Source organism: Trachurus japonicus, chromosome 4 (genome assembly GCF_045865225.1).
Source record: "Trachurus japonicus isolate A0001 chromosome 4, Traja_1.0".
Taxonomy (NCBI): domain Eukaryota; kingdom Metazoa; phylum Chordata; class Actinopteri; order Carangiformes; family Carangidae; genus Trachurus; species Trachurus japonicus.
The window spans coordinates 4,900,433-4,918,921 of NC_140910.1; the positions used below are offsets into that span (position 1 = coordinate 4,900,433).

General features: G+C 40.3%; 1 protein-coding gene across 1 annotated transcript; it reads left to right on the forward strand.

Moving 5' to 3' along the window:
- Positions 1-7,758: 7,758 nt before the first annotated feature.
- rad54l (RAD54 like) lies at positions 7,759-17,204 on the forward strand. Its single transcript, XM_085773502.1, has 18 exons — positions 7,759-8,041; positions 8,136-8,222; positions 8,700-8,810; positions 8,897-8,957; positions 9,055-9,190; positions 9,627-9,696; positions 9,888-10,176; positions 11,125-11,249; positions 11,328-11,478; positions 11,569-11,695; positions 11,803-11,877; positions 12,600-12,730; positions 12,948-13,058; positions 14,126-14,249; positions 14,346-14,424; positions 14,504-14,683; positions 14,803-14,966; positions 16,878-17,204. Exons 1-18 carry the CDS (start codon positions 8,039-8,041, stop codon positions 17,077-17,079), a joined length of 2,226 nt encoding a protein of 741 aa, XP_085629628.1. The 5' UTR covers positions 7,759-8,038; the 3' UTR covers positions 17,080-17,204.
- The last annotated feature ends 1,285 nt before the right edge of the window (positions 17,205-18,489 follow it).

The following is an 18,489-nucleotide window of genomic DNA, read 5'->3' on the forward strand; positions in this document are numbered from 1 at the left end:
CTGCTTATTAATTTGAGCTAATATAAGGAAACAACAGAATGGAAACAATTTTATTCATCAACCTGTGATTAACCTACAGACTAGCTTAAAGTGAAATTCCGGCGTAAGTGTAAACCATGGTCAAACACACCGTAACACCGAGTTAGACCCCCCCTCGAGAGATCAATTTGCCCGACCGCTACATTCACGAGATCCACCAACTTCAGCAAATACCGCAATATCGCCACACACGGCGCTCTCCGGATCCACTGTCTGACCGCAACCAAAACGCCACCATTTGCCCAAAATAATGCTCAGAACTGCACCAAATGTCATCAATAGTACACACAGGGTCCCAGCACGTAGTACGAGTTGTCAAACATCTGCTAGCTTTGCCTGTTTTCTTTAGCAAGGAGACCAGATACAACTCACCTACTTCTCCTCCTGGAGCCGCTCGTTGGTGAGGAAGCCCTGACGAGTCGATCACCGAGTGCACCGGAGTTCCGCAGCTCAATCAACAATTACCTCATGGAAATACAATCAGAGTTTTTTTTTTTTTATCTTGCATATCACTTTATAACTATTATTATCGAGTGCTGGCCACGATATAGGCGCAAATGAGCATTTTTAAGAGCTGCGGAACTCCGGTGCACTCGGTGATCGACTCGTCAGGGCTTCCTCACCAACGAGCGGCTCCAGGAGGAGAAGTAGGTGAGTTGTATCTGGTCTCCTTGCTAAAGAAAACAGGCAAAGCTAGCAGATGTTTGACAACTCGTACTACGTGCTGGGACCCTGTGTGTACTATTGATGACATTTGGTGCAGTTCTGAGCATTATTTTGGGCAAATGGTGGCGTTTTGGTTGCGGTCAGACAGTGGATCCGGAGAGCGCCGTGTGTGGCGATATTGCGGTATTTGCTGAAGTTGGTGGATCTCGTGAATGTAGCGGTCGGGCAAATTGATCTCTCGAGGGGGGGTCTAACTCGGTGTTACGGTGTGTTTGACCATGGTTTACACTTACGCCGGAATTTCACTTTAAGCCTACAAGCCAAAATTCAAGGTTTCCCATTTATCTTGGTCCAAGATCAAAATAGAACAGGTATAAAATATATAATAAGACAGGTTTTCCAGGCAGTCAGACTATTCTTCTCAAAATGTTAAGTTGATGAAACAAATTACTTTACACATTAAATTTGATAGTACAAATTCATGGGTATGAATTACTTTTTTCATTGTGTTTCTTAAACTCTAGCCAGAAACACCTTAACTTCAAAATATTATTGATATTGGTAACCTTTTATTATACAGTATTGTGTTATCATAATGACAAATCTATTTGAACTGCTGTTTGCACAATTCAGTCACAGCATGAAATACAGTGTAATTGAAACAAGCTGATAGATCTGTTTAATTCATCCGTCTCCATTCTTCCACACCACAGTATTATTTGAATAAGTGTATTTTCTTGCTTGGTTGTTACGGGATACTTGTCATAGGTGGAGTGCTGTTCAATGCATTTTCTGTCAAGTGAGGAAACAGATTATTCACAGCTCTTATAAAACCAAAGGGAAATCATCAAAGTTGTCATGGCAACTGATGTATCAAAGAAACATTCCACCTCAGGAGTTGCTGGGTGCTTTCAAGTGTCCAGTAGTTATCTGTTATGAATTTACAGTTTTTCAGAGCCTTGTCTGTTAGCTTAGCTTGGCTTCACTGCAGCTTCACTCACTCAACACAAATCAAATCAACAACTCATAAAAACACAAACTAGGCCTACCTGTGTTCATTAATGATACGCTGACTACAGCCTGCTACATCCATGGTGTGGTCATGATGTTTTCTCACCATGATGAAACTGTTCATAGTCAGTCTGGCGTTTGCTTATGTGACCATAGTTGAATAATGTAATAACTCCCAATAACATAATAATTCTGTCCATTTTAAACGTAATAAAGCCAATAACGTAATAAAATGTTTGAACCAATAATGTAATAAACTTTTTTTGCCAATGAATTATTACATTATTGGCTGGCTATTTTGTTATTTGCCAAGAATTGAAAGCCCCTTTGAAAATGTAATAACTGGTCCCGATAATGTAATAATATACATATCCCTTTTTTTTTCAGGGTAGATGTCAATGTGTTACAACAAGGTTGTTGATAGCCTACTATGCTTACTTACTCCGTTTGCAATTATTTGAGAAAGTGAGCACTGCTTCTCAGTGTAGGCACACAATGCAGAACTTTAAATGTCTCGCAAAACTGTGACATCTTCTACCCTGAAAAAAAAAACATATAGTGATACATATATTATTACATTATCGGCTCCAGTTATTACAATGTCAAACTTTTTTTTAATACTAGGCCAATAATGTAATATTTTATCTGCAAGTTATTACATTATTGGCTTTATTATATTTAAAATGTCCAAAATTATTACGTCAGTGTCAGTTATTACATTATTGGTCGTTATCATTTTGGGTTTCTACATAGCTCAACATTAGTTATATAACTTGTGTAAAATGTGCAGTCTGGTACTGAAACAAGCAGCGCTGGACTGTTGATAACACTATCCTTTATTTGCCAAAAGTGAGTTATTACCTGAACCTCCATACCTGAGCCAACACTTCTCTGAATCAACTGCAAAGCCTCTTTTAAAAATTCTGTCAAAACAGCAGGAAAACAACCAAAAAGTCAGTTTCACCAGTTTTACGACCAAATGTGGAGAGATGCTAATAAGAACTTCTATGGCACAGTATACATTTTTTGTTGTTTTGTTGTTTTGTAAATACAATGGTCTTTATAAGACCAAGATATGCTTTCACCATGTGATACAGGGCAGCTCAACTCAGTAACACGATGTCTGGTCGGACTTCTTATTGAAGCAACTGTTACCGGTTTCTCACATGCACTCTCTCTCTCTCTCTCTCTCTCTCTCTCTCACACACACACACACACACACTCATACGTAGATAATGTATAATAACGATGTATGATGCTTTCGATGACCCCTGTAGCCTTTCAATTCAGCAGATCAGACCAACATACTGTCTCTGGCCAACCTGTGCTAACTGTAAATGCCACAGTAGTCCTGGAGTAGAAGTTTCCGCCCAGCTTGTTTACATCTCTGCTCAGCCATCACAAACACAGCAGTGAGCCAAACATTCAGCTTTTCACCACTTTGTACAACACATGTGGAACATCAGTTTAATGCAATCTAGTGTTGTATATCACTGTTGTAAAGCAAATGTCATGTCATTCAGTCACATCTGATCCAGACCAGATCCCAGACCTGAACTGGGTTGCAAAGAATTTATCCTGTGAAAAATCACCACTCACACAGCATCATTGGGAAATGCAAAACAAAATAGTGGTGGTATGTATATATGTATATGTAAATTCTAAAAGAGAACTGCTAGAAAGAAAGTACTTAATAATTCAGGTAAACCTCATGTACCTTCAGTTATGCCCAATGCCACCATTTTTATTTTTCAGTATGACATGAGCATTAACACAGCAGTCATGTCATGGTTGTCTACAGTAGTAAACCGTGCTGTACAGTTAAGGTAAATAAACTGATAATATAACTGTTGTATAATATTACAATGCTTTAATGTTTTTATGATGCAGATTAAAGTACAGTCGGCTATATTTATAATAATATTTCAGGTGAAAAAAAAAACCGGACGTTATCCCTTCTACCTACCAGGTGTGTTGCCAGGTCTTTGCAGTGGGACATTAGCCTACTGTGGTTTTCAATGCACACACTCATGTTTGTGGGTATTTATCTTGACAGTTGAAATGCTCACACCAAAACGTGACCATTAAATACATGATTTTCACTAAACCTATAATAACCAACCACAAATATCATTCAGGCATTACATTGTGCAAATGTGAATATGTGCTGTACATTTTTCTTATGTATGCAGATTGTTATCTATTGTGTACATTTTCTGAAGTTAGCCTATTACAAGTGTACAGAGTCTGTGTAGTAGTTTAATTGTGCATACATTGTCTCAAGATGATGGACCACTTCTACACATAGTGACATTTTTACTTTTTTTTTTTTACAGATATTTGTTATTTGTTTATTGTCCCATCCCACTGCACATGTATCTGACTTGTGTGTTTACAGAGCTCAGCCTCAGATTGGATCCTAAATAGTGGAAAACTTTAGAATGGAGAATTACAGTAAAATCATCTGCCGGAATAGTCCTGAATCAGATTTATCAGTCTTCAAAATTAAAAGAACTTGCTTTGGCTACATTCATATTTTATTTTTTAATGTTGAGTTTTGGTAATAATCCACAAATGTATACAAACTCTTGTCACAACAATATTGTAGCCTATGCATTAATTTCTAGCTTGCTCTGGATTTACTAAGGTGAATGTCATCACCTTGGCAGAGCTAGACGAAGACCCAGATGGGAGAAACACACACTGAAAGGGTGCTTCTGGTTTTCACCAGTGCTTTGGATGTAAGAGGAGAAGAGGTGGAAGAAGATGTGAGAGAAGAAAAGGGTTTAGAGAAATGAGAGCTGGATCACCTGTCAGCCTGCTGGTGTTACCTCTGAGTGTGTAGGTGTAGATAATGTGATGTGATTTCAGAATAATAATATTGCTTCAGTAAATGCGGCGTCTCTGCATGTGTCCCCTGAGCTCAACACGGTTTATTTTGTGAATAGATGGTTCAAGTCACAGTCTGTGAAATTTCTCTTTAACTCAAACATTCATCAGAGAAATCCATATGTTTTGTTCAATTAATTTCTGCCCCCTATCTGTGATACAATGTTGAAGTCGCTGTCCTATAGTTATCACAGATGATAGAAAGTGAATAAGAGAACTGAGACACTCATCATGATGATCAAGGACAGAGAAGATATCAAATGAGAACCTGAGTTAGAGATTAAATTGTTACTAAAAACTCATCTGACAGCAGATAAATACACCAGAATATTTCTTAAAATAGTGTTTTTTAGGACCTGAAGTAAAGGATGTTTGAAACCCCTTCATAAAGATTTACTGAAGCAGTAAACTGGTGATACAATTGTAAAGCAGTGTTGATGTTTTCTTTGACTGAGGCTTGTGTAAATGTCTGAGGCCTTCTGTTCCAGTCATCATTTACCTTCTCTGTTAGATGCTATGCATCCTGTTGCCTTAATGTACAGTAAATGACAATTTATTGTTTAAATTGTTTTTATTTATTCTTTATTTGCATTAAACCTGATTTGAGCATGTTTATATTACATTTACATTTACTCATTTGGCAGATGCAAATCAGTAGCTTCAGTGCAGTGGGAACTGTAGTAGAAATGAAGTGCTACATGTGGAAGGAGATTAAATGTTCAGGTTTTAGGTAGGGAAGCGCTCTCAGAAGAGATTCTGGGAGAGAGAGCTCTGACAGAATCACATACAATACAGTTTTATTTTCCAAATTTTCCCAAGGTAAAAAAAAAAGAATAAAGTCATAGAGAGCGGGCCTGTTTCATGAATATTTGTTACACTCAGTTGCCATGCACATATCAAGCAGGAAGAGGATAAACAGTGTGGCTCATGGCCTATCCATCAGTTTGTTTTGCTAATAAGGCTGATGCTTTGTTGAGTGGTAGGCCTAAGTCTTACACTGCTTGACCATCAGACAGACAGCTATATTCAAATGTATAGTACATATTTTAGTAAATCAGGTTTCAGGTTAGCTGGATCAAAACACAGACGCACATGAAGGCTGCAAGGTGCAGTGAAATGAGCTTTTATCATGATACTGTCCAAGCTTATCAGACAAAATGCTGAAGATCCCAATCAGAGGAACTGATGCAAGCACAGGGGGACGTGACAGGCAGCATGAGAAGAAGAGCAAACAGACACAAGAGCAAAAAGTACAAACTGACTAAGACAAAAAGACTAATACACACAAGTAAGAGGATACATGTGGTGTACCAGACCTTGATAGTTAAATGTTCAAGGTTAATGGAAACTTCATAAACTGCTACTTTTGCATGGGAATCGAACATTTGTCACATTCACCCATCCACCACGGTCTTTTTTATACTACATTCATTTACTGGATGCTGCTTAACAACAAAATGTATGGGTCATAAATACCTGCTGCACAGACACATGAGCCTTTATACAAACAAAAAATGGGAAATAAACAAAAAGTCCAAACATTAAAGGAATAGTTCACCAAAAAATGAAATGCAGTCATTAGTGACTCACCCTCATGCTGATGAATACTCCGGAGTAGTTTTTTATTCCTCAAAGTGCATCTGGAGACCTGTGAGGTCGGTTCGTAGTCCATCGAAAACTTTATGAGAAAAATAGCGCCCGACACAAAAACGTCCATAAAACTACACAAAAACCATATTCCTCCACACTGCTCGTCCACTGCAATCCAAGTGTCCTGAAGGGATATAGTCCAGACCTCCCGGGGTGAGTCACAAATGACTGAATTTCATTTTTTGGTGAACTATTCCTTTAAGAGAGTCACAATAAATTGATATTGTGGGTAAGATCAGATATTTTGAAGGAAAACAGATGCTTTGTTAGTAAATGATTAGTTAACTCTTGAATTTTCCAAAAAAATGTGAATCAATAAAACATAAGTATATAATCATAATCATAAGTATTTGGCAAACACTATCCACCTGTAATAATGTGTAGTATAACACGTGTTATTTGGCAGTTTAGCTACATGGAAACATCATTTGTAGGAGATGTTGTGCGTTTAATTTACCATGAATGCCACCAGTTTATAGGCCTAAATCAAGTTGTGTATGGGCTGACAAATCATTTACAAAACAGTGTGAGTGCGTGTATATGAGCATCTTATTATGACTAGCCTACATATTATATCATATAATCCTAATGAGCACGGCTTCATAAAAGTGGCGATAAGTAGAGGTACCTAGCTGCTTGGTATGAAGGACTGGATTTAATTGTGACTTGGCCTGTCCCACTCAGTGTCCAGGCAGGAAGCACCAAGTGACGAGTGCCTGTGTCTGGAGCCCCAGCTGCAATGAACCAACACCCTGCAGGGCACTCTCTGACTCAGGACCACTGGTTCCTCCAGGACTCTCATCTCTACTGTATGACCTAATCCAGTATCATATTCTATTCTTCTGTGAGCCACTGAGCAGTTTGTAGCCGATGACTTCTAAAATTGTAATTAAGCTCATGTAATAAGTGTTGATAGTCTTCACCTCATATTGTCTCAGATATATCGAGAATTTTTGATGATGTACTATTCCGAAATGCCTTCTGACCACTGTTTTGTACGTTATTAGTAATAAAAGATTGTACAAAGTTTTTGTCAGGAGTCCACTGTGTGAATGAAACCATAGCGTGTGACCTCTGCCTCTTGGTGTCAGCAATAACAAAATATGGCACTGAGTGATGATGAGACCATTACTGTCGGCTCCTCCTGGTTTGGATTCCTCCAGTATCAGTGGTTCAGGAAATCAACCAGTGATTCAAACTGCCAAAAGGCGTGAAGCAGTTTCACATTTAAAGTAAATGATTCACAGGAGATAGATCTTTCTTGGAGAGAAATTGCCATTTAGGCTACCGTACTTTGGTTTTACTTTGAAATCGAATTACTTAATTTCTGTCCTTAGAAATACATATGGTGGACAAACTGTTACCTCATCCTCTGAATAATAATTAGTGTAAGGGAAAATCTAAGACCTTCCAATCCATAGTAAGCCCAATACCTCATTTGACATCCTATCCCAGTCCACTCCAGCAGGCGCCACTCTGCAGCAATCGCGCTACAGTCTGTTTGACCTTTCAGGCTTGCCGTAGTGCTGTGTTTGTGTAACATTTAGCGCGAACTTTAATGCCTGCCGTGGTACTTCCTAGGAGAACCACCACAGTTATGTTATTACATCTTCCACGACTCTAACTAACTTTAGTAAACTGTAAAGACCTTTGCTGGACACTCACAGACATGAACGTCTCTGCTGTGAAGTGACGTCGTGGACCGTTTCGAGGCAACCAGCGGTGAGCGCGAGCCGCACGGAAGAAGAGGCGACGAGTGGTGTCAACAGAAGAAATCAAGAAAATGGTGAGGAAGATAAGTGGTTATCGATTCTCTGGTGCTGTAAAACAAACAAAAAACAAAACAAAAAGGAGCTAATAGTCTTCGTATTCAATTCCAGAGGAGGAGTCTCGCTCCCAGTCAGGTTGCTAAACGAAAAGAAACAGGGACGTCCTGCGACGACGATGAAGAGTGGACATACAGGAGTGTGAGTAACGTTACCATTCAACATATCAACAACTACCAACCTCGCCAATCACCTGTAACTCATACCAGAGAAATGTCAGAATCGTGCTCCAGTCAAACCTCAACACACAGTCATGATGACACAAATAAACCTCCATTAATCTGCTGACAAACCAGAGAAGAGGATTGGTTTAGTTGATTAGTTAAACCAATGTTATGGTAACTTAACACCTCATTTTCACCATTTCAAATTTACTTCATTTTGTAAACAACACATCAGCTCAAAAAAAAGAAGAAGAAAGAAGCAAATTGCAGGTCACTGTTTGACTCAGTGTAGCCATGGCAACATGTTTACACTTTCTGGGTAAAGGCTAGATGGATTGTTTATGCATAAACAAAGACCTAAATATCTTTCTACTAATTTCTCCAGGCCATCTGTTTGGAGAGCGATCAGCGAGAATGAAAAGTGTGATGTGTGAGGCCTTTTCTTTTTTTACAGGAGAAGAGAAAAAGAAGTGATAAAGAAGTGAGAGAAAGCCACATCTCTCCCTACAGAAAGCCTCTGACACAGCTCAACAACCGGCCGACCTGTATGGACGGGGACCAACATGTAAGCATCGCTGAGGACGCTCCAGTTCACATAACATGTGTGTGATGCCACGACCGGGCTCACATGTTCAAACTCTTTTCTTACAGGAGGCATTTATTCGAAGTATCCTCTCCAGGCCATTTAAAATACCTATTCCAAATTACACAGGTAACACTTTTCTTATCATTGTGGTTCCTCTTTAATGTCAACTATGTTAAAATTGGGAAGGAGTACTTCAACTGTTATCTTGGTGATTCCCCCACAGGCTCGCTGGGAATCAGGGCGCTTGGTCTGAAGCGTGCAGGAGTAAGGAAAGCACTTCATGATCCCTTTGCAGAAGATGCTTTGGTTCTGTTTGAGCCCCCAACTTTGAGCGCTCACGACCTAATCAAAGCTGACAAGTAGGTTCAAACACATGGAAAGACCTTTTTACTTTGCCAGTATCAAGGTTTCAAAGGGTGTGGTGTGTCCTTCTTTTCTATGACATCACTAGGCGTTAATCCCAGCTACACAACCGAGGGCTTTTTTAGGAATTTTGTAGTTTAACATTTACTGCTTTGACTGAGTGACACTCCAAAATGAAGAATATTATTATGTATTGCACAGGAATATGTGTGTAATGACTTTGGAAACAGATATTCAGTCTTTCTTCATATTTTAAGTAAACAAAATAAAAAGTAACAGAGCATTAACATTTGAAGAAAGGCAGATAGTGTGTTTGCTGCAGGGATTATATTTACATTCTTTTTTTAACTTCAGAATGCCACAGACTGTGTTATTTGTCCATTATAAAAAACAATAAAAAGGTTTGACAGAACCTCTCTTTCTCCTCTCCAGAGAAAAACTGCCAGTCCACGTTGTTGTCGATCCAGTTTTAGGAAAAGTGCTCAGACCCCATCAGAGAGAGGTACAGATCTTCTACCATTACTGATCTTTCATTAATAATAATTAAACAGGTAACTAAACAAAGAGATCCACTCACATCCCATTGTCTTGGACCATGAGATGTGAAGAGAGCCATATGAATCAGTTGAAAGTTCTAGAAAAAATTAGGAAGTGTACAACGAAAATAAAAGTGGATGTTGTTAATTTCTCCAGGGTGTCAAGTTCCTGTGGGAGTGTGTGACGGGCAGACGCATCCCGGGATCGTACGGCTGCATCATGGCTGACGAGATGGGCCTGGGGAAGACTTTGCAGTGCATCGCCCTGATGTGGACCCTGCTACGCCAAAGCCCCGACGCTAAGCCTGAGATAGACAAGGCCATAGTGGTTTCACCTTCCAGTTTAGTCCGCAACTGGTACAATGAAGTGGGAAAGTGGTTGGGAGGACGTGTTACACCAGTGGCCATCGATGGAGGGTCAAAGGATGACATCGACAGACAGCTAGGTGCTTTACTCAAATGACTCTCTCCCACCAGTCCTTACTTTGCACTCTCATCCAGAACCTCCAAGTTTGTTGCAGTGGCATAATAATGCAGAATGAAAGTACAGAATAAGCCCGTCGTTGGAGATGATGATGCTGTCTATGTGCAAGCATTGCATGACAAATAAGTAGGCCTAACTACAGCTGAAGCCTTTGTAAAATTAAAAATGAAACACTCAAAACAGTATAACTAGTAATTACCTGCTCAGAGCCAAACAGCAGACACATACAGTCACGATACAATTAATTGCGGTATTATGTCACAATTAATTAATCGTAACAATTCCTAAATACCGTCACTTTCCAAAAAAGATGATGTCAGAACCATATCAGCAGATGAGCGCCAAAGTAAAGGTAAATACACAGATACTAGTCCGCATTGACCTAACATATCATTTGTTATAAAAAGGAATGATAAAAAGCTTAAACATGGTATTGATGACAATTAATGACTTGAATATTTCACACACTTCCCCTCGGGGATTAATAACTGATCCTGTATTAATTAATACTTAAAATATTTGGTGCATATCATTAGTAATGTAATATATTTTGACTCTTTTTGATTATTATTATTTGATTTTACACATTCATAGTGTTGTGAAATTCATTAATGCATAATAATCGTGATAATCTTGATGCCGTGATTATTTCTCTGACAATAATCGTACCAAGAAAATCTATGATCATGACATTCCTAACATATTAGTCAATCAATTATCTTTCGTTATAACCTTACTGTGTCTCAGTCAGGAGTGAAATGTTTTCTTGTTCTAACTAATCTAAGATTTTTTATAGTTAGTTATAACACCTTAATGTAAGAAAAGTTCATTTTTTTATCAAGATACATGGGTTGAAATGAAAGAGAGATATTGTCCATTTATTGATCGGTATGTTTTCTGTGATCTCTAGTGAACTTCATCTCTCAGCGCGGTTTGAGAGCCCCGACCCCGATCCTGATCATTTCCTATGAGACATTCCGACTCCACGCTGGAGTGCTGCACAAAGGGAAAGTTGGACTTGTCATCTGTGATGAGGTATTTGTCTCATTCCTCACATGTGAGAACTCTCACTGACTGTTGTCTTTGCGGCGTAACACTGACAGCTGTGTGCAGGGTCACCGACTGAAGAACTCCGACAACCAGACGTACCAGGCCCTCAACACCATGAGCGCCCAGAGGAGGGTGCTGATATCAGGCACTCCCATCCAGAACGACCTGCTCGAGTACTTCAGCCTGGTCCACTTTGTAAATGCTGGGATCCTTGGTGAGAACTGCCGCATACGAAATGGGATATTTGACTACAAACTGCTGTTTGTCCTCTGTTTATTTATTTGTGTCGTCCCATTGATGGCAGGTACGGCCCAGGAGTTCAAAAAGAGATTTGAGCTTCCCATCCTCAAGGGTCGAGATGCAGATGCCAGCGATAAAGACAGACAGAGTGGAGAGGAAAAGCTGAAGGAGCTGATCAGCATCGTCAACAGGTGATCCCAAAGAACACATCCAGAGCATTTTCACTTTTCATCCGGTGTTGAAGCAGGAAAGCTGCTGGAGGTGCCTCTCTAACACCGACCCTGCTCTGTCTCTACAGGTGTTTGATAAGGAGAACCTCTGATATCTTGTCGAAGTATCTTCCTGTGAAAATAGAGCAAGTTGTGTGTTGCAGGTAAGTTGGTCCTCTTGTTGTTGTTTTTTTAAACAAATTTAAGTTTTGGATAAAACATGAGCCGTAGAGAGGTTATGTCTTTTTGTCTTGTGTCATACATAGAATACAGTTTTAGAACAAAATATATTTTTGAAGAAAAATGTTTTTTTCAGTAGTTGTTAATACCTGTCTGGAGACAAATATTGACGATCTGAATAAAGGTTTCACTTAAAGGGATAGTTCAACATTTTGGTAGATTGGCCCATTGCCATAATCCCTATAATCATAGCAGTAGGTTCGTTACCTTTAATTGTCGGTGCAAGCTATTTTTAGAACGGCGGAGCAGAGCCGCGAGCTGCTCAGAGCTACGCTACGGAGGCTGATGGGATTTCTTGGTTTCCCTCATCAAACTCATCAAATACACAATCCAACAACTCCAAAACGCTCTGGTGGACAAGTTGTGACCTGCACATTCACCACGCTATGAGATAACGGAATGTTATGAGACAGAGTTGGTTTCGAGGCAAATGCAGAGACTGATTGACGAAAAACTGCCTCCGACGGGAACGCGCATCAAACGGGAACACGCATCAGAGGTTTTGCATGAATTCACCTCAAAAACAACTCTGTCTCGTAACGTTCCGTTATTATCTCATAGCGTGGTGAATGGGCCAATTTGCCAAAATGTTGAACTATCCCTTTAAACATGTAGAGACATAGCGACTGTGTGTGTTTCCCTGCAGGCTGACCCCTCTGCAGACAGAGCTCTATAAACTCTTCCTGAGGCAGGCCAAGCCCGTGAAAACACTACAGGAGGGCAAAATGAGCGTCTCCTCCCTGTCCTCCATCACGTCACTGAAGAAACTGTGCAATCGTAAGTGCTTTGACCAAATACATGCAGTTGAAGTCTGTGAATATGAGTGTAATAAACTGACAAAATTGTATTAAACTAAGGTTTAAATTTAAATTAAAATTAAAAGGGAAACTGATTATGTCTAAGTAGTTTTTTGCCTCAGTCATACAGTATAGCATGCAATGTTTATTCAGTCATCTGCTGCTTGGTAGAAATACTGACCTGCTTTGTGTCCTAGACCCGGCACTCATTCATGACAAGTGTGTGGAGGGTGAGGAGGGCTTCGAGGGGGCATTGGATCTGTTCCCACCTGGCTACTCGACTAAAGCTGTGGAGCCTCAGCTCTCTGGTAAGAACATGAGCAGCACAGCTCAGTGCAGTCTGACTCCCCACCCTCTGTTTCTTTGAAGTCTTGGTGTTGTGTCTGTGTCAGAGGGACAGAACAACCAGCCACAGCTCCAGCTCTGTGCGGTATGCTCATCACAGTCTATTCATAGCCACAGTGGCTCAGGTGTGGGTCTGACCCATGGTACTTCCTGCATGTCATCCTCTCTCTCACTGTGGCTATCAGACCAGGACAAAGTACTCACAGTCTAATTAAGTATTGCCACTAGACCCTTGTTTCTGGACACAGATGTGACAAAAGTGATACGAGCACAAAAAGACAGTTTACTGAAGCTTGACAGTTAACCTGCTCTGGCACAGGCTAGTTCAGTTACCATAGTTACTGAGCAAGGAATCCATAATAAGGCAAGGCAAAATCTTTATTTATATACTCAATGTTCTTTACATACAAGACAAAACACTTGAAGGGGAATTGCCGTTTTTTACAATCTGGACCTCATTTCTAGCATAAAATACGATCATTTACTCACCCAGATAACTTTGGTGTCATTACGAGTCGTTCCGATGGAATTAGATCCAGCCGAGATCCGCGTTTATCCGTATAATGCGAGTACACGGGGCAGCGGAATGCGGCCTCTAAATAACACATTATCTGCAGCGAAACTCGTTCATTCACCAATATTTTGTTGATACGCTAGTGCTATTTCCCTCTGAGTCCGGGGTTATCTGTTAACAACATCCGATCAGGTTGACCTACTAACCTCTGACCTGGATGACTTGTAATGACACCCAAGTTATCTGGGTGAGTAAATGATCATACTTTATGCTAGAAATAAGTTCCAGATTGTAAAAAATGGCAATTCCCCTTTAACAGTAAGAAATGAAAAAAAAACTGAAAAAAAACTAAATAAATAAAATAAAACATTTATGTTGTCATTTGATGCACTGTACCAGATTATAGATTTAAGCTAAATTGCATGAACAAAAGGGTTTTCCGCTCCTTCCATCTCTCCAACATAAACACAACAAAGTATGTAATTTTAATTGAAATAAATATTCCCTTTGTACCAGGGAAGATGCTGGTTCTTGATTACATCCTGGCGATGACGAGGACAACGACAAGCGACAAAGTGGTGCTTGTCTCCAACTACACTCAAACACTAGACCTCTTTGAAAAGCTGTGCAGATCCAGGAGGTGATTTTTAGCACAAAAAAACCCCAACAACATTTAATTGTGTCTGTGATTTTATTTGTCATTTAAAATAACAACCATTTTCTGGGTCTGTCACAGATACCTGTATGTTCGACTGGATGGCACAATGTCCATCAAGAAAAGGGCCAAGATTGTGGAGAGATTCAATAGTCCATCTGTGAGTTCAACACTCTTTTAAAATCGCATGAAGAATGACATTGAAAAGCAGTTGACCAGCATCTGAATCCATTTCTCAGAACCCCGAGTTCATCTTCATGCTGAGCAGCAAGGCCGGTGGGTGTGGCTTGAATCTGATCGGTGCCAATCGCTTGGTGATGTTTGATCCCGACTGGAACCCAGCCAATGACGAGCAGGCGATGGCTCGGGTGTGGAGAGACGGCCAGAAGAAGACTTGCTACATCTACAGACTGCTCTCGGTCAGTTCAGTAACAGATATGATTTTGTTTTTAGCTGCTGATAAAATTGTTACATTGAGGTACGTCAGGGCAACAGGCTGCGGTGTTTCTGTTCCTGACTCGTGTGTTTGTGTCCACAGACGGGGACGATCGAGGAGAAGATCCTTCAGAGGCAGGCGCATAAGAAAGCCCTGAGCAGCTGTGTTGTGGACGAGGAGCAGGACGTGGAGCGTCACTTCTCTCTGGGTGAACTCCGAGAACTCTTCACCCTCAACGAGGAGACCACCAGCGACACGCACGACAAGTAAAAGCAAACTACTCAGACTACTCTACTACTTAATAACTCCTCATTTCCTTTTATTTGTTCCATACATGGACATTTTCAACTCATACATTATTGAGGGAAATGTTTTTTTTAAATCACACATTGCATGCACAGAAAGGAGGATGATGATGAAGAAAAACTTAAAGGGACAATATGTGACATTTACCCCCATCTAGCGGTGCGGTTGCATGTCGGCACATATTCTTGCTGTTGCGTTTACGTAAACTCGGGCAGAAGTCAGAAAAACAAGACACGCTGCATGTATCAGGATAAACAAGCCTCTATGTAAACAAACGGTCCGCCAGCACGAGGCAAAACAATACAGGCGTGACAATATGTTGTCATGGCGATGTCGTATTGTTTACCTGACCCACGTTTTACCGGCTTTCTCTCGTCGAGTAAAATAACATCCAGTCGGTTTGCCGACCGCGTCACTCACGGCGTCATTCAGGTGTCTGACTGCACCTGAAGGCAACACCAGTGCCTCCGTCCTTCCTCACACTAGCTACACGGTGGTGACAGTTTTAACAGGCGCTGTCTGGAAAACTTTCTCCCCGAGCCGAGAAGCTCCGGCGGCCCGAGTTTGTGGTTACTGACGGCCACGGTGACACTGAACGTAAAACATGGCGATTCAACATGGCAGAGAAGGTTCGGTGAACCCCCCCCCTGTATGTTTGTAACGACTTGTAACATCTCATTCTAAGGTACGAGAAAGCGCTCGTTTGTATGCGGGCGCGATTCCACTTCAGTGAAATACGTATTTATGAAAGCGATATTTGATTTTTGTCAATAAAAAGCCAATAAAGTCCCATACTGTCCCTTTAAATAACTCTTCCTATTAGAATGCACACTCAGGAGCCAGATGCATAATATGGTGAAGAATGCATGGACTCTCAAGTACAGTAATATGTAAGCGATAATGTAGAGTCCGGAGGTTGTTATGGAGAAATAAATCCCGACAGGATGTATGGATCGGTCACCAATGTTGGCATTATCAAAGAGGAATACACAATCGATTTCATGTAGTTTTTATTCAATCAAATACATATTATCTAATAAAATAGCCCCACTGTAAAAAGCAAAAAATAGTCCCACCTCTCCGGACGTTAGCCCTGCAGGTCGTCTTTCCTCGCCTTTTTTTTTTCAGGAGAAAGTCACTGCTCAATCCACTCATCCATTGTTAACCCTCCCCGGAGGAGAAAGTTAACCTTGAACACGTGAATTCAACTAATTTAGTCTATTTGTTAAAGGGAAACTTCACCCAAAAATGATAATTCACCAATTTTCTACTCACCGTCATGCCAAGGAAGGGTTTGGAGAACTTTCGGAGTCATCAAAACGCTTTTGGAGTTCCAGGGGAGTGGATTATCATATACTGTAATGGCCATGGATAGAGTTCACTTTTGAATCGTCCAAAACACACACTATGAAACATCCAAATACCTCCATACTGCTCGTCCGTACTGACCCAAGTGTCCAGAAGCCGCGACATATAAAAGTTGTTTGGAAAAAAGTAATTTGATCTGTTTTTAGCCTTGTTGTAGTAGAAAATGGGTGAATTATTATAAGTATCCCTTTAACGTCTGGAACTGGAATCGATCTATCTAATGCCAGTGAGGTTGCTGGTTTGGTTTGGTCATGTGCCTACATGTTGCATGACATGGAGGATAAGAACACAAATGTTCTTGCATGAGGCCTGTTTAAACTAGTCTCTTACATCTCATATCGTCTGTAGCTTTCTGTAGAAAATCACACATCTGCTGGTCATAAATTTGTGTGTTCAGGGTCCACACATACTTTTCGTGTGCAGACCTTGTTGATGCATGTGCATTTTTATGGGTTTACTTTTACCACCAAATGTGTTGAAGCAGCCTCTCCTCCTCTCGACAGGTTTCGCTGTCACCGCTGCGTGAACGGCACAGAGGTCCGACCTCCTGCGGACGACAGCGACTGCACCAGCAACCTCTCTCAGTGGAACCACTGCTTCAACAAGAAAGGCCTGAGGGACCAAGTGTTAAAGGCCTCCTGGGATGCTGCCGTCTCCTTCGTATTCCACCAGCGCTCTCATGAGGACCAGCGGGGAGTGGTATAGCAGGAGAATCACCACAGACTGTCTATACTGCAATACCACCTGTACATACTGATATTTATTTATTACTGAGTTTTTCTGTTTGTCTGTATGTCTTTTTTTATTAAAGCAGAGGGATTAAAGGAGAATGACTGGTCTCCTGTGTATCATATAATCAGTGACTTCACAAAAACAACTGCAGCCATAGGACTGAGGAAAACATGTTAACATGTTAACATTCACATTGTTGATAATAGATCTGCCAGTTGTGAAGTGTCATGAGGTGGAATGTGGGGGTAAAATGGACATGTCACAACTAAATGCTGCAGGATGTTATAAACGGGATAGACATGTAAAATCCAGATTTTAACAGGAACCCCAATGCTGGGGTATATATATTTTAAATCAAATGCAAACTTGGCCATTTACAATTTGCCAGTGTCTAAATAAAAATGAAATTCCCAGGTGCCTTGGTGTTTCATTGAAAGTAATGCAATGTGTTGCCTGCCCCATGAACTCCTCTGACTGATCTCAAAGAAACACCTCAGTCTGGTCTGTAGTGTTGGCCAAGTCTTAGTCTGGCTCATAGATCAGTCATTTTACAAAAATAAACTGTTTCATTTTAAGCCAAAAACATTAGACATCTTACCTCCATCTATGGTACATTAAAAATTCACTGTCAGTTAATGATGATGTTACAGTGAAGTGATAGGAACAACAGCTTTTATTACTGTGGCCGGGTTTAAACGAGGAAAAGGTCATTCATTCAGTTAAAATATGGGCTTTTACTGATTTGCCACAAACTGATCAGACATCTGATGAAATCAAAAGTGTAAAATCTAGATGAATGAATTTCATAGCTATCTCATTTTGAAAGTCCTGGTGCTGTTCACGATGCCTCAGTGGTTACGTTATCACAGCTCAGTGGAGCACTTTAACATAGCTGACCCAATCCTGGATTTTGCTGCTGGATGTGGCAGAGCCCGAATAGTCAGAGATCATTGTAGAGTGGACTGAGCTCTATGCAATAGAATAGAAGCTTTGCTGCTCACACGCTTTTGCTGCATAGAGGCAAACTCACTGATTGTATGCATTATACATGTATGTTAATATTATGTATGTATGTAGAATATTAATATGGGATCATCAAATTACTTATCACATGAATTTGTGTTAATTTAACATTACAAAGATGCAATATTATAAAGGAGATATTTTAAGTAAACTTTCAAAGAGGATAATGACACAGATGAGCATTCAGTATAAAATTTGGGGGATTCATGTCAAGACAAAAAACAAATACAGTTTTTTATTAGGGATTTTAAATTGACACGTAACGGAGCAGTGATACAAAAAGGAAGAGGATTTATAAATTGAAAAAAAAAGAGAAAAAAAAACACCTCTAAATGTCAAGATAGCGTGGAGTCCATTAGT